The sequence below is a fragment of the Hyperolius riggenbachi genome, chromosome 6 (genome assembly GCF_040937935.1).
Source record: "Hyperolius riggenbachi isolate aHypRig1 chromosome 6, aHypRig1.pri, whole genome shotgun sequence".
Lineage (NCBI taxonomy): Eukaryota > Metazoa > Chordata > Amphibia > Anura > Hyperoliidae > Hyperolius > Hyperolius riggenbachi.
The window spans coordinates 272292392-272307616 of NC_090651.1; the positions used below are offsets into that span (position 1 = coordinate 272292392).

The 15225-nt window shown below is 46.8% G+C and overlaps 1 protein-coding gene across 2 annotated transcripts in view; it reads right to left on the minus strand.

Moving 5' to 3' along the window:
* The window catches only part of UBE4A (ubiquitination factor E4A), a 70581-nt gene that overhangs the window by 24242 nt on the left and 31114 nt on the right, over positions 1 to 15225 (minus strand). For both annotated transcript variants that reach the window (XM_068240867.1, XM_068240866.1), the window contains exons 10-11: positions 12664 to 12790; positions 1139 to 1446 (exon numbers count right to left, since the gene is read on the minus strand). In XM_068240867.1, coding sequence (XP_068096968.1) covers positions 1139 to 1446; positions 12664 to 12790 — 435 coding nt within the window. The remainder of the gene's footprint in view (positions 1 to 1138; positions 1447 to 12663; positions 12791 to 15225) is intronic.

Genomic DNA, 15225 nt, shown 5'->3' on the forward strand with positions numbered 1-15225 from the left:
ACTTGCTAATAAACCAACAGGGCACTTCCTTTTTATGACTGTAGCCAGTGTGCACTAGCAAGTGGGTGAATTCCGCTGCACCTAGGACACCAAGATAGTGCTGGAACCAGGCAACTTGACCCAGATATGCAGCAAAGAAGAGAAGGACAAAGTTCAGCACAAAATCCTGTATTCAATCGAGTCCCAACTTTATTAATACAGGTAAAAAGCCGCTCCTGTATGGCTTTTTACCTGTATTAATAAAGTTGGGACTCGATTGAACACGAGATTTTGTGTGGAACTTTTTCCTTCTCTTCTTAGCCAGTGTGCACTACTGAAAACCCAGGAACAGAGATGCCATCAGCCAAAAACGGAAACCTAGGAACAATATTTAACTTTTCCAATGTGTCTGCATTCATAACTGTTGGATACCTTGTACATTATTTTCATAATTTCTTTCAGCTTGGAAGCAGGAAGTATGAAATCTAACCGTCCTGCTGTTCCGTTGCAGTGACAGTCTTTGGTACGTCACTGCGCTGCGCACCACCACACGCATGCACAGTGTATTCTCAATTACAGTTCACCTGAAATCCTTTAAATTGTAGACCTCCTACATGGCCTACACACCCCAAATTGTGAGGCTATAGAAAGGACCCCCCAAAGCTTGCTTCTGTGCAAATTTGCAGTCCCCGAGCCCTGCTAGTTCCTGGGATAGATTCATATGCCATATCTCTGGAACCAGCAGGGTTCCAGGACTGAAAAAAGACAGTTTGGGGTGCCTACTCCATAACCTAAAAATTTGGGGTGAACTGTATCTGAGAACACATTGTGCATAGGCATGATGGCAAACAGCGCAGTGATGTAGGGCAGCAGGAGAAAAAAAAGATTCTGCTGCGCATGCGTGTCAGTAAACGCGCTGATGTAGCAGCAGATGCTCCAGGCAGCAAAACCTGTCATTGCACCGTGCTGAACGCATGCGCTACAGATAAGCCCCTTCCAGTTTTCCTAATTTCAGCATAATGATGCTTTCTGGAGCACAGTAGCTCCTTCCTATGCTGCACCCCAGGTGTAATGATGTACAATAGTTGAATAGTTGCCATTTGACAATTCTAGAACTCATAACATGCTTAAGGCAAATCTCAGTGGATTTTCTTTTTACCTGGAACATAAGCCAGCGCACTGTGCTGCACATTTGGCAAGGGAAAGGTGAGTGGAACTAGTTCTGTGCCTCGATTTCCCAAAGCGATTTGCACCAGCAATACTGCAGTAGAGACTTGTAGGTGAAGGCAATTCTGCAAGGTCTGTGGCTCACTCAGGGCCGTCTTCAGGCACAAATAAATGGTCATTAGTCGCTCAAACTGCTCCCTCAGGTTCTCCGCAGTGGGGCTGCCACTCTGTTGGGAATCTCGCCACGCTCCTTGCAGTCTGTGCAGGCTCTGGTTTACTTTCACCATCTGCTCATGCAACCTGTAAGTGGCATTTCATTTGGAATTTTATTCACCATGAAATTAAATTTTTAAAGTAAGAAAAAAATGTCCTAGAAAAAAAGCTTATTGATAAACATAGCTATCACAAGACAGCCTATTTTAATATTGACCCTACTGAAAAGCATGCCTGTACCGCCTCTGCAAAACAGACATGCACATTTTGTGTGTTGCAAATATTGTACTGCAATACAAGTATAATGGGAACAGAAATACACTGCGACTCTCCATAGAGAATTGACTGAGCACAGCCTCCTCCCTGCTGACAGGCCCCGCCCTCCTCAGCAAAGACTTGAGCTCAGCTGTTTCTTCTGCTCCTAGCTTTCCACAGACCAACATTAAGTGAGTATCCCACATGTTTGTGTCCCCATGAGGAAACATGACCATCAAAAATAGAAAGTTAAATTGCTGTCATAACCAAGTGGGAACCTGAAGCATGACAGCAAGGAGGCTAAGAACACACACAACTACATACAGAGTATCACTGAACCGGCTGTGATTTGAGGGTGTTAAAGGGCTTTAATGTATTCCTGACAGCATATTATAAGTGTCTATTACAAGTAATAAGCGCCATAGACAACCACCTAGTATGGATCTCAATGCTAAACTAATAGAATAGTGTAAAGAAAAAATACATTTCCCACTGACATAAGAGTAAGCAAGCAGCTCAGGGTGACCCAAAACCACTAGGAAAGTATAGGGGACTAAGGCCTCTTGCACACTACATGCGATTCCGATTTACGTTGTTTAACCACTTACCGACCGCCCACTGCACAGGGGCGGCCGGAAAGTGGATCCCGCAAGGACCAGCTCATGCCCAGAGGCGGCGGTCCTTGTAGGGGCATGGGCGGAGCGATCGCGTCATCCGTGACGCGATCGCTCCGCCGGGGATCGATAGCCGGCCATTTAGTCTCCGCTCGTCGGCCACTTAGCAGCGCCGGCGAGCGGAGGAATATAATGAATCCGCCAATCAAATGCGTATAAGGCACTTTGTTAGGTAAACAAAGTGCCTTATACATGCTTCCTCCTCGCCTCGTGGTCTCATTGTTCCAGAGATCACCAGCGAGGAGGAAGCATTTGTAAGTGACATTGCACACAGGTTTTTTTTGCCCACAGCCCCCCTGATCTCCCACCCCAGCCTTCAGACCCCCCCTGATCACCCCGGCAGACCCCTGCCCAGCACCCTTGCACCCCTCTAAACCCCCCCCCCCCCCACCTATCACTAACTAGCGATGCTATCCCCTGCATTAGGTCCCTAACTGCCTCCTAATCACCCCTGATCCCCCCCCCACCTTTAGATCACCCCCACACCCCATCCCAGACTACCCCCCTGTATACTGTATACATCTGTATACAGCTACCTTACCCCCTGATCCCTCTCTGATCCCCCTCTGATCACCTGTCCATCACCCCTCAGCACCCCCACCCATCAGAGCAGACCCTGACTGCCCCGCGGGGGCAACCGATCACCTGCCCAGACCCTCGATTGCCCTCATACCCCCCTCCTGATTACATCCCCTGCGCATTGTTTACATCTGTCCTCCCCAGCAATCACTAACTGATCTGCGATCAGTAATCCCGTGTCTGCCTCTCATCAGATCAGGACTCAGTCTGCCCCGTGCGGGCTCCTGATCAACCCCCCACCCCCTCGAATCGCCCTCAGACCCCCCCCCCCTAATCACCGTCCGAGTGCATTGTATTTGACTGTGCTGTGATTGTATTCGATTCTGCTGCGATTGTATGCGATTGTATTTGATTGTCCCGTGATCTGCTTCAATTGTCCCGTGATTGTTTGATTGCCTCTGAGACCCCACTTCCCAGCAACCCCCACCCCACCACCATCCCCACCCCCCATCACCTTACGAGTGCATCAGATTTGATTGTGCGGTGATTGGATTCGATTGTGCTGTAATTGTATTTGATTGTCCCGTGATCTGCTTCGATTGTCCCGTGATTGTTTGATTGCCTCTGAGACCCCACTTCCCGCCACACCCAACCCCACCCTCCCCCCCACCATCTCCAACCACCACCTTCCGAGTGCATCAGATTTGCTTGTGCTGTGATTGGATTCGATTGTGCTGTAATTGTATTTGATTGTCCCGTGAACGGCTTAGATTGTCCCGTGATTGTTTGATTGCCTCTGAGACCCCACTTCTCGCCACACCCAACCCCACCCTCCCCCCCCCCCCACCTCCAACCACCACCTTCCGAGTGCATCAGATTTGCTTGTGCTGTGATTGGATTCGATTGTGCTGTAATTGTATTTGATTGTCCCGTGATTGATTGCCTCTGAGACCCCACTTCCCACCAACCCCAATACCTCTCAAATACTCCCTTTTGCTAGGTAGGTGCTCTTTTTTTCTGGGTAGTCTCGGAGGAAAACCCCATAAATTTAGCAATCCACAATGGCAAGAAGGGGGATTTCCGATGAGGAGGTATACAGGTACATGGACCAGTCGGATGAGAGCTTTTGGGAAGACTCATCCGACGAAACATCCGGGTCCGAATTTGAACCTGTGGAAAGCAGTGGTTCTCTGACCGAAAGTGATGACGAGGCTTTGGTCCCGGCTAGAGCCAGGCGTACCAGACCCCATGTCGTTAGACCGCAGGTGGTGCAGGATCCGCCTCAAGGGCAGCAGGGTGGTGCAAGCGCTGAGGAGTTTTCTTGGTGAGGCAGGCACCAGCAGCGCAGCATCTCCTGGACTTAGTACCAGTACTTCCGTAGACCCTGGTGAAGTGGTGAGCGCCAGCATGGAAGTTGAAACTGGTACGGTGGCACGTGCAGTAGTACCCCCGTCGCAGCCACCAAGAAGAAGACGGGCCCGTAGTACCCATAGACTCCCAGAGGTGCTGGCACATCCAGATTGGCAATGCCCTGATTCCGCCGCACCCGTAGTGCCCCCTTTCACCGCCCAGTCTGGAGTCCAAATGGCGACAGCTCATCTAGGAACGGCCCTAGACTTTTTGCAGCTGTTCATCACCCAGGTTCTCTTGGACTTAAATTGTGGTTGAGACCAACCGTAAAGCCACACAATTCATCATCGAGCACCCAGAGAGCAGCCATGCCCAGCCTTTCCGGTGGAAACCAGTCCAAGTTTCCGACATTAAAATCTTTTTGGCCCTTGTCCTTAACTTGGGACTGATGAAACAGAATGTATTGCGGTCGTATTGGTCTACGAACCCAGTACATCATGTTCCCTTGTACCCTGCTGCCATGTCCAGGACACGATTTGAGTCCATCCTGCGCTTCCTGCACTTCAACGACGACAAAACCTGTCATGAAAGGGCCACCCTGCTTATGACACAAAATTCGGCCCCTCATAGACCACCTGTCATCAACATTTGCAGATGCTTATATCCCTGAACAGAACATCTGCGTAGACGAGTCCCTCTTACGTTTTACCGGGCGCCTTGGCATCAAACAGTACATCCCAAGCAAGCGCGCCCGGTATGGGGTGAAACTGTATAAGCTCTGTGAAAGGGCCACAGGCTATACATGTCGTTTTAGGGTCTATGAGGGAAAAGACTCAAAATTGGAGCCGGTCGGATGCCCTGACTACTTGGGGAGCAGTGGAAAGGTTGTGTAGGACTTGGTGTCACCCTTGTTCCAGAAGGGGTACCATCTAGTCGCCAGGGCTTCCCCCAACGGCTCGTTACCATCAGACTTGAACGGGGGTAGAGGGCCACCTTGCGTACTGAAGACCTGCTCGCGGTGAAATGGAGGGACAAGAGGGACGTTTACTTTCTGTCCACCATTCACACAGACACGACAGTCCAAATTCAACGGGCAACTGCGGTCATTGAAAAGCCCCTTGTCGTCCACGAATATAATGTCAACATGGGAGGGGTGGACTTCAATGACCAGAGGTTAGCGCCCTATTTAATTTCCTGGAAAACAAGACGCTGGTATAAGAAAGTGTCTTTTTATCTGATTCAATTGGCAGTTTACAACAGCTTTGTTCTCTACAGTAAGGCTGGGAGAACTGGATCTTTCCTTCAATTTCAGGAACAGATCATTCTGGTGCCAGGCCCCCCCTCCCCCCCCCCCCCAGATGCAACTAGCCGACTGCATGGAAGGCATTACGCCTATCAGCTTCCGAGTACCCCAGGTCAACGCATCCGAAGAAAACGTTGTCGTGTCTGCAGCAGTACTAGAAGGACTGACACCAGTTTTTATTGTCCCAAATGTCCTGACCAGCCTGGCCTATGCGTAGGGGAGTGTTTTGAGAGGTACCACGAGCAGGTTCACTATTAGAACCTAGGGAACTCCAGACACAGGAGTAGGCACACACTCAGTGGTCTTTCGCACATTGTCCCAGGGAGAGGAGAGGTAAGCTTGAAAACCAAACAAACAGGTAAGCATAAAAAAGTCGGAAGAAGGGTCGGTTTCCATGCTTGATACTGCTGATCTGTCCTGGGATGGCGATATAAGACGGCATGTTTGAATTTCCCTTGAGTGTGGACACCCCCGGTTTGTATGTTATTTACTTTGGGCCTATGATGATACTTTAATGCCACACAGAGTCATCTATTGACAGGCACATTGCTGTATACTACAGGCATAATGCTGTATACTAAAGTTCTGAGGCCCAGTCACATAAGTTGGTGGCTCACCCTGAGTGCAGGGTGGCACGGGGTGTCTCTCTCCTGAGGTTATCACTGCCATTGATGTGGAGGAAGATCTGCCATTGATGTGGAGAAAGGTATGTTTGCCGTTCATTTTTCCTTTCAGCCCAGAGTGCATTACCCGTATACCCAATATAAGGAGTATAGCAGAAACTCCTAATACTGGCCATACATGTAATGATTGCAGAGACCCTAAAATGCCAGGACAGACTCCACAAATGACCCCATTTTGGAAAGAGGACACCCTAAAGTATTATGTGAGGTGCACGGTGAGTTCATAGAAGATTTTAGTTTTTGTCACAAGTTAGCAGAATGTTTTTTTGTTTTTTTTACAAAGTGTCATTTTCCGTTAACTTGTGACAAAAAATAAAATTTTCAATGACCTCACCATTCCCCTCATGGAATACCTTGTTGTGTATTCTTTCCAAAATGGGGTCATTTGTGGCGTTTGTTAACTGTCCTGGCAAGTGGGCGGGGTGCTAAATTTTGAGCACCCCTGTAAAGCCTAAAGGTACTCATTGGACTCTGGGCCCCTTAGAGCAGTTAGGGTGCAAAAAAGTGCCACACGTGGTATCGCCGTACTCAGGAGAAGTGGTATAATGTATTTTGAGGTGTATTTTTACATATACCCATGCTGGGTGGGAGAAATACCTCTGTAAATGACAATCTTTTGATTTTTTTTACACACAATTGTCAATTTACAGAGATATGTCTCCCACCCAGCATGGGTATGTGTAAAAATACACCCCAAAACACATTGTACTACTTCTCCCGAGTACGGCGATACCACATGTGTGCCACTTTTTTGCACCCTAACTGCGCTAAGGGGCCCAGAGTCCAATGAGTGCCCTTTAGGATTTCAAGGGTCATTTTGCGGCATTTGGTTTCCAGACTACTCCTCACAGTTTAGGGCCCCTAAAATGCCAGGGCAGTATAGGAACCCCACAAATGACCCCATTTTAGAACGAAGACATACCAAGGTACTCTGTTAGCAGTATGGCGAGTTCATAGAAGATTTTATTTTTTGTCACAAGTTAGCGGAAATTGCTTTTTATTGTTTTTTTCACAAAGTGTCACTTTCCGCTGACTTGTGACAAAAAATAAAATCTTCTATGAACTCACCATACTCCTAACAGAGTACCTTGGTATGTCTTCTTTCTAAAATGGGGTCATTTGTGGGGTTCCTATACTGCCCTGGCATTGTAGGGGCCCTAAACCGTGAGGAGTAGTCTGGAAACCAAATGCCGCAAAATGACCCTTGAAATCCTAAAAGGTACTCATTGGACTCTGGGCCCCTTAGCGCAGTTAGGGTGCAAAAAAGTGCCACACATGTGGTATTGCAGTACTCAGGAGAAGTGGTATAATGTATTTTGAGGTGTATTTTTACATATACCCATACTGGGTGGGAGAAATACCTCTGTAAATGACAATCTTTAGATTTTTTTTACACACAATTGTCCATTTACAGAGATATTTCTCCCACCCAGCATGGGTATGTGTAAAAATACACCCCAAAACACATTGTACTACTTCTCCCGAGTACGGTGATACCACATGTGTGGCACTTTTTTGCAGCCTAACTGCGCTAAGGGGCCCAAAGTCCAATGAACACCTTTAGGCTTTACAGGGGTGCTTACAATTTAGCAACCCCCAAAATGCCAGGACAGTAAACACACCCCACAAATGACCCCATTTTGGAAAGTAGACACTTCAAGGTATTCAGAGAGGGGCATGGTGAGTCCGTTGCAGAATTAATTTTTTTTTGTCGCAAGTTAGAAGAAATGGAAACTTTTTTTTTAATCATTTTTTTGTCTCAAAGTGTCATTTTCCGCTAACTTGTAACAAAAAATAATATCTTCTATGAACTCACCATGCCTCTCAGTGAATACTTTGGGATGTCTTCTTTCCAAAATGGGGTCATTTGGGGGGTATTTATACTATCCTGGAATTTTAGCCCCTCATGAAACATGACAGGGGGTCAGAAAAGTCAGAGATGCTTGAAAATGGGAAAATTCACTTTTTGCACCATAGATTGTAAACACTAACTTTTACCCAAACCAATAAATATAGGCTGAATGGGTTTTTTTTTTATCAAAAACATGTTTGTCCACATTTTTTCGTGCTGCATGTATACAGAAATTTTACTCTATTTGAAAAATGTCAGCACAGAAAGTTAAAAAAAAATCATGTCTTTTTTGATGAATATAATAAAAAGTAAAAATCGCAGCAGCAATCAAATAGCACCAAAATAAAGCTTTATTAGTGACAAGAAAAGGAGCCAAAATTCATTTAGGTGGTAGGTTGTATGAGCGAGCAATAAACCGTGAAAGCTGCAGTGGTCTGAATGGAAAAAAAGTGCCTGGTCCTTAAGGGGGGTAAAGCCCACGGTCCTCAAGTGGTTAAACGTTACTGCATGCTGCGTTTTTTTATGCATTTTTGTTTTGATAGCATCCAGGGAAAATCGGAATCGCAAATCGGATTTGCAGTGTGCAAGGGGCCTTAAAGAGACCGAAAAGCCCTTCTACTTAAAAAAGCAATGCTTAGATTGATTTGCCTTCTAAAAACAAAAAGTTCCTACAATAATTCAGATGTATGTAACGGTGGTTACCCACAATACACACTGTTGAAAATGCAAATAATCTCTTTAAGCCCCTGAAGCCATTGACATAATGATTGTTTTATACAGTTCAACCAAGCAAACCATCCACATCTGGGGTCGTACAAACCTTTGGAGAAAACGCACAGTCATGTGTATCGGTCCCTTTAGACGCAGACCGCGTAGGGGAGGGCGGAAACATCACAGGAAGACCCCAGAAACAAGTCTCCTGGAGGGATGGTCGCTCCTGGAGGGCGAGACGCAGGGGCAAGAGGCAGAGGACACAGGAATAAAGGATGCCCTAGGACTGGAAATAGTCAACATTGCGGGTATTGAAGTCACGGAAGATTGCATGAGTTTGCTACAAAAAGGATTAAACTTCTCACTCACCAGAAAGTTTGACCCTGTCCAATTTGAGATTGATCTATATAAGGGAGTGAGACAGCTGAACATCAGGCACTTTTTCACACGTAAAGAAAGCCTTCAGGATAGCATCAAGACGAGAATTGGCCCACTGGGCTTCATTGCTCCCAGTTGTGAGAGGGATATCCCAAATGCTGAGGACTGCACTCTTAGGACCTTATTGGACCTATTAGAGGAAAATGAGAACCCAATTATAGATCCTATCCCCCCACCAGATGACCATGTGCCCTTTAGACCCTGTAGATCTATCGCACCCTTCCCAACCACTCCAGGCTCTAGCATTGATAGCTTCTACAGAATTGTCCTGAAAGAAACCAAATCTTTGGTCTATCAAGAGGAGGCCAGTAATCTCACTCAAGGAGAACTTTCTGCCTTGAAATGGCTGAGAGCAAGGGAAGACTTGATCCTCAAGCAGGCAGATAAGGGGGGTAACCTTGTTCTCATGACTAGAACACAGTACGAAGAGGAGGCAATGAGCCAACTCCTGGATGTAACAGTATACCAACCACTGGACAGTAATCCGACGTGGAGATATGTATCTGCTCTGCGATCCCTACTCCGCAGGGGGGTAGAGGCAGGTTTCCTAACCAAGAAAATGGGGGAACAGCTATTACCGGAGCACCCGAGATTTCCAGTATGGTACATGTTACCAAAAATACACAAATCCAGGACCAGACCACCGGGACGTCCGATCGTCTCCGGTATCGGGTCGATTACCGAGAGACTGTCAAAGTACCTCGACCATCTCCTCAGGCCGCTGCTGTCGATGGTGCCGTCGCACCTCGCCGACACGATCGACGTACTCGACGGGATCGATGACCTCGACTGGTGCGCGGGCGACAGGCTGGCCACGATTGATGTGGTCAGCCTGTACAGCAGGATACCACATGAGGACGGTATCGCGGCGGTCGAGTCATTCCTCAAGCGTGGTACACGTTCGGATGGATATTGCGACTACATCTGCGACTGCCTGCGATTCGTGCTCACCCACAACTCCTTCCTATTTAGAGAGAAGTGGTACCAGCAGGTGTCAGGCACCGCCATGGGAACGGCGGTGGCTTGCACATACGCGAATCTCTTCCTGGCTCGCTGGGAGGAGATTTGCGTGCATGGCGATGCCAATCCGTACCGTGGGTGTCTGCGGAGATGGTCGAGGTACGTGGACGACGTCCTGGTGTTCTGGTCAAGTACTGAGCAGGACTTCTCCCTCTTTGTCGACTATCTGAACGACAACCAGATCAACATGAAGTTTACGGCGGAAATACATCCATGCCGTATTAGCTTCCTTGACCTGGAACTTGTGGTTCAGAATGATAGATTGATAACTAGAGGCTATCGAAAAAGCACAGCTACCAACTCAATTCTGCACAGAAAGAGCTTTCATCCCCCCTGGGTGATGAAGTCTATACCCTACGGACAATTTTTGCGTCTCCGCAGAAACAACAGTGAAGTCTCCCAATATCTGAAACAGGCAGAGGAGCTCAAGGCACGTCTACAGCACAGAGGCTACGACCCGAAATTGTTGGAAGAGGCGAGCAATAGGGCCCTCTCTAAACCCAGAAGTGACTTGATCAGGAGACGACGCCAACACTCTGCACAAAAAGAGGGTCCTAACACTAACACCAGACAAGTGTTTGCCTTTGATTATTCACCAATGGCAACAACTATCAAAGGAATTATTTGTAAAAACTGGCACGTCCTACAGGGAGATCCGTACTTGACAGGGGTAACCAGCGCACCCCCTCTGGTAACGTTCAGAAAGGCCCCCACTTTGGGCGATATGCTGACCAGCAGTGAGTACAGGAAACCCAACTCGAGTAATTGGCTGAACACCCTTAAACGGCCAGGCAACTATCGTTGTGGGACGTGTGGCATTTGTGATCAAATCCTGAAACATGAAATACCGATGTTAGGAGGGACCCCGATAAAAATTAAAGATGTTCTGTCATGTAGGACCAAATTTGTAGTGTATTGCCTGTTGTGCCCCTGCAATAGATACTATATCGGCCAAACCACTCGGGAAATGCAGACAAGGATAAAGGAACATTTCCGTTCACTCAAATCCAAGGACAAATCTACTAGATTAGTAACTCATATGGCCCAGTACCATGGGAGGAACGCCCATTGCCTCAGGTTCTTTGCCCTAGAAAGTATATCCTTTACACACCGAGGAGGGGACAGGGAGCGAACCCTACTACAACATGAAGCTCGGTGGATTATACAAACCAATGCCCTTGGCCCTCTTGGATTGAACGATAAAAATGAGTTGGCGTGCTTCCTGGAGAAATGACTTAAAATGAATTCTTGTCTCTGATCTCCACTTGTGCCCTGACTTCGATACACCTGCGGAATCCTGTCCCTTGGTTCTGCCCTCTACCATATTTTGCTGGCTCCTTCCTCTTCTCCCCTTTTCTTTCCCTTCCCTCTTTGCACGTTCTTCCTCCCTCAACGATTGGTTAGCGGTTTGCTATACTGCTCTGCCTCCCTTTTCGCCTCTCTCTCTCCTCTCTTTAAGGGCCTGTTCCTTACTGTACATATACCTTTAGGTATTTGTTTTTATGTTATGCTCTCTCACCCAGACACTCCGTGTTGCGCTTGCAGGCGCTCCTGCCCCTGTCTCCGCTGCCCGTGCCTTTCCAGCCTCGCGCCACTTTGTTCATATATGTGCCTCTAATACAGTACGCACTTTACACAACGCGCACATGTCCTGTTGTTTACCAACGGCAGCCATCTATGCGCATCCCGGGACTGGTTGGCTGGACACCGGGTGACGCGGCTGGGCGTGCCTGTGGGCGTACACTCTGTTGCTGGGGAACATGGACGCTTTCCGTCCTGTCCGCAGGACGAGTGAGCGTCATGGCATGACACAGTAATGGGGGCGTGGCTAGCGGATGAAGGCGGAAGTGCCGCCGTGGCGCGGGTATGTAACCCGCGTTGAGGCAGCCCGCCCCCAACCTTCCCACAGCGGTGAACAAGCGCGTGCAGCGCGAAACGGTCGTCCGCAGGGAACCTCAGACCTGGCGCCCACTCAACCTGCTCTGACACCTGGCTACCATACAACTGTGAGTGCTTAACTTTTACCAATTAAAGAACCCTAACTGCAGTGCTGGCTCTGTCCTCTCTCTCCATGTTTACAAGTGCATTGCTTTTTTTCTGCCGGAGCACGCAGTTTAGAGGGACCTTCACCCACACAGTCTGTCTTATAGTATAGCCCAGCCCGGCCTCCTGTTGCATCTCCCGCTGAGTGCTGGAACTTTTCTTTCCTTGCTTGCATAGGTTTTATACAGTCCTCCTAACATATTACAGGGAGTTGTACAGATAACTATTTACAGATCCGTTACACAGACAAACAAGAGTACTGTATTAGGAATCACAGCAGTACTGCACATCCAGTGCTCAGTAAGCATAAATGGGTCATTCTGCAAATACCAAAATAGGAAACATATATCTGTTCTGGTGGTGGAAGAAACAAATTATGAGAAATTCACACTTTCTTTAAATATAACTGTCCAACATGTCTAACCGTCAGCCCAGGCCTTCTTTAGTATAATGTACCTGTGAAAGCCTAAATGAAGTGTGTACTGTGTGAGGACCAAGTTTTCTGTCACTAAGTTGAAGCTCTGAGGAAAGTCTGGTTGCTGGTCATCAGCAGCTGGAATCAGACAAGTCTCCTTGTCAAGTCCTGTAGAGAGATTTGTATAATAAATGTAAAAAATGTTATACTGCAGAACATATATAGAAACAGCATAGACACTTTCAAGTCAATTCCTAACGATTGCAAATACTGTATATATTTAAGGAAAGCCAAAACTTCCCTTTTTTCTACTTGGTCCCATTTTTGTCATGTTTGCAAAACTATATTATACTTCTGCACAGTATCCTCTCACCTTGCTGGCCAACTCTTCAAAAACTCGTGTTTTTTATGGGGGTTAATAGGGCTGAGCTCTCGGATTCCGATTTTCAAGTTTGCCATCGGAATTTGGCCCCCACCTCCTCCTGGGGCACCGGAGGTGGGGAAGAACCCCTTGTCCATGGATTGGACAAGGGCTCTGGAGGAGAGGGGGAGGTTGGCCGCCCCTCTCCTCCAGAGCCCCCCCCCCCATACCATGGACCATGCGGGCTGGTATAGCTCAGGGTGCGAAGCCCCACGTGGCCGGGACTCCGCATTCTGGCTATCCCAGCCTGCATGGGGACAAGGGGTTAAGGAGGCTTGGGAGGGGGGACCCCACGCTGTCTGTTTTCATGAAATGTATACAATATGTATACAGAACTCGGAATGCAGTAACCTGTTCTGCAGCAGTGTCATTTTACACAGTTTAAAACACATTTTTCTTATGAAACTTTGAAATCGATTTGCTCAAAAACTAGTTTGAGCATAAAAACATAAACATAAAAAATGATACTTCACATTTGCTACGCGTTTCGCAGCACAACTGCTGCTTCTTTAGTCAGAAATGCAAAGCAATTTTGAGTATCTCTTTTGTTCGATTGTAGAAATTGTTCCTTTTTGAATTGAAGAATAAAAGAATCAAAATGATCATATAATTTTATATCCCTTTGCGCCTCTGTATTCTTCTTGTTTGGATTGTTGATCCACCCTTGGTGGAGGGTTGTGCCCCCAGCCCATCCCACAGAGCGCGACTATTTTAACCCAGGTAGGATTGGGTTTGTTCTCCCAGACTGCACATCAATTGGTTTCCTATTACAATGACAACTTGTGTGAGTGAGGACGTGTAAACATTGGCTGCGTTTTTATAATCGCATGCATTTTTTCAATTGCAAAGCCTTTTTAAAAATGATGAACTGTACACAGTGGTGTGATGTTCTTTTAGAAAAATCACAACTGCAGTGACTGCAGCACCACTTTAAGTGCTGCATTTGAAAAATCAAACACAAAAACGCAATGCGATACAATGGATTTGTGAATTTTCAAGATCAAATCCCAGGAGACCTTGCAACTTTCTGTTCTAGGAAACATCTGATCCTCAAAAGAAGCCGTATTATAAGGACAATATAGAAAAGAATTGCACACCTCTGTCCAGCGGGTGCTGGTGCAGGATCCTCGGCAAAGTACAAAGTGTAATGACTCATCCCAAAAACATGTCAATCATGATCACAAAACCGTTATGCAGATGGCAGTCTCTACAATTCAAATAGATTGGTACAATACCTTTCAATCAAATGGTATCGAATTGTATAGACTGCCATCTGCATAACGGTTGTGTGATCATGATTGACATGTTTTGGGGATGTGTCATTACATTAGGCATATATTTTGTTGCATGCACTGTTTTTTGTATGTCTGTACTAGCCTCGACAAAGGGGACCAGATTGGCCCCGAAACAATTGTTGGTGAACGGTCAGATCTTTTCTGTGTGTGTGATGGGACAATAACATTTTCACTGTTCCTGCAAGTCTGTGCGCGGATCCATTCTTTGACCTTGTGGTTATTATAAGGAGACTCTTCTGCTAGAAGTTCCCCTTTACTGGAAAGTTAAACAATAAGTCCCTGTTACACAGTTTTTTTTCCTACTTCATTGCTACAGCCTACTGCAGAACAGAATGGAACTTGTTTGACTTATTTGTAAAAAAACAAAACAAAAAAAACAAACGCATGTGCAGCACAGTGGTGTAGCGGATAGCACTCTGAGGCTTGGAACCCACTACAAATCGCAAAACGCAATCGCTAGCGTTTTTATTCAGAGTTTTGTTAGCGATTTCATGAGTGTTTTCCAGCACTTTTGGGAGAGATTTTAAAAAGTGTAAGCTTTTTGCCAGCGATTGTGTAGCGATTTGCGATTTTAATTCTGATTGGTCCTTTCAATCTATCAGAATTTTATTACAGCTTGCAATCGCACTCAAATCTCTATGTGTAGCGATTCATGAGTGATTTGCCAGCGCTTCAATACATTACATTGAAGCGCAAACGCTCCCAAAATGCTGCATGTCCTGCGATTGCGATTATGCTAATCGCAATCGCTACTTTGGAATTTGTTACATTTGTTTACATTGGCAGAGCGTTTAGGGAAAGAGCTAGCGATTTAAAGCGCTCCCTAAATGCTCAAGAAATCGCTCTAGTGGGTTCCAGCCCTCAAGGCGATTGCTGGATCCCTGTTT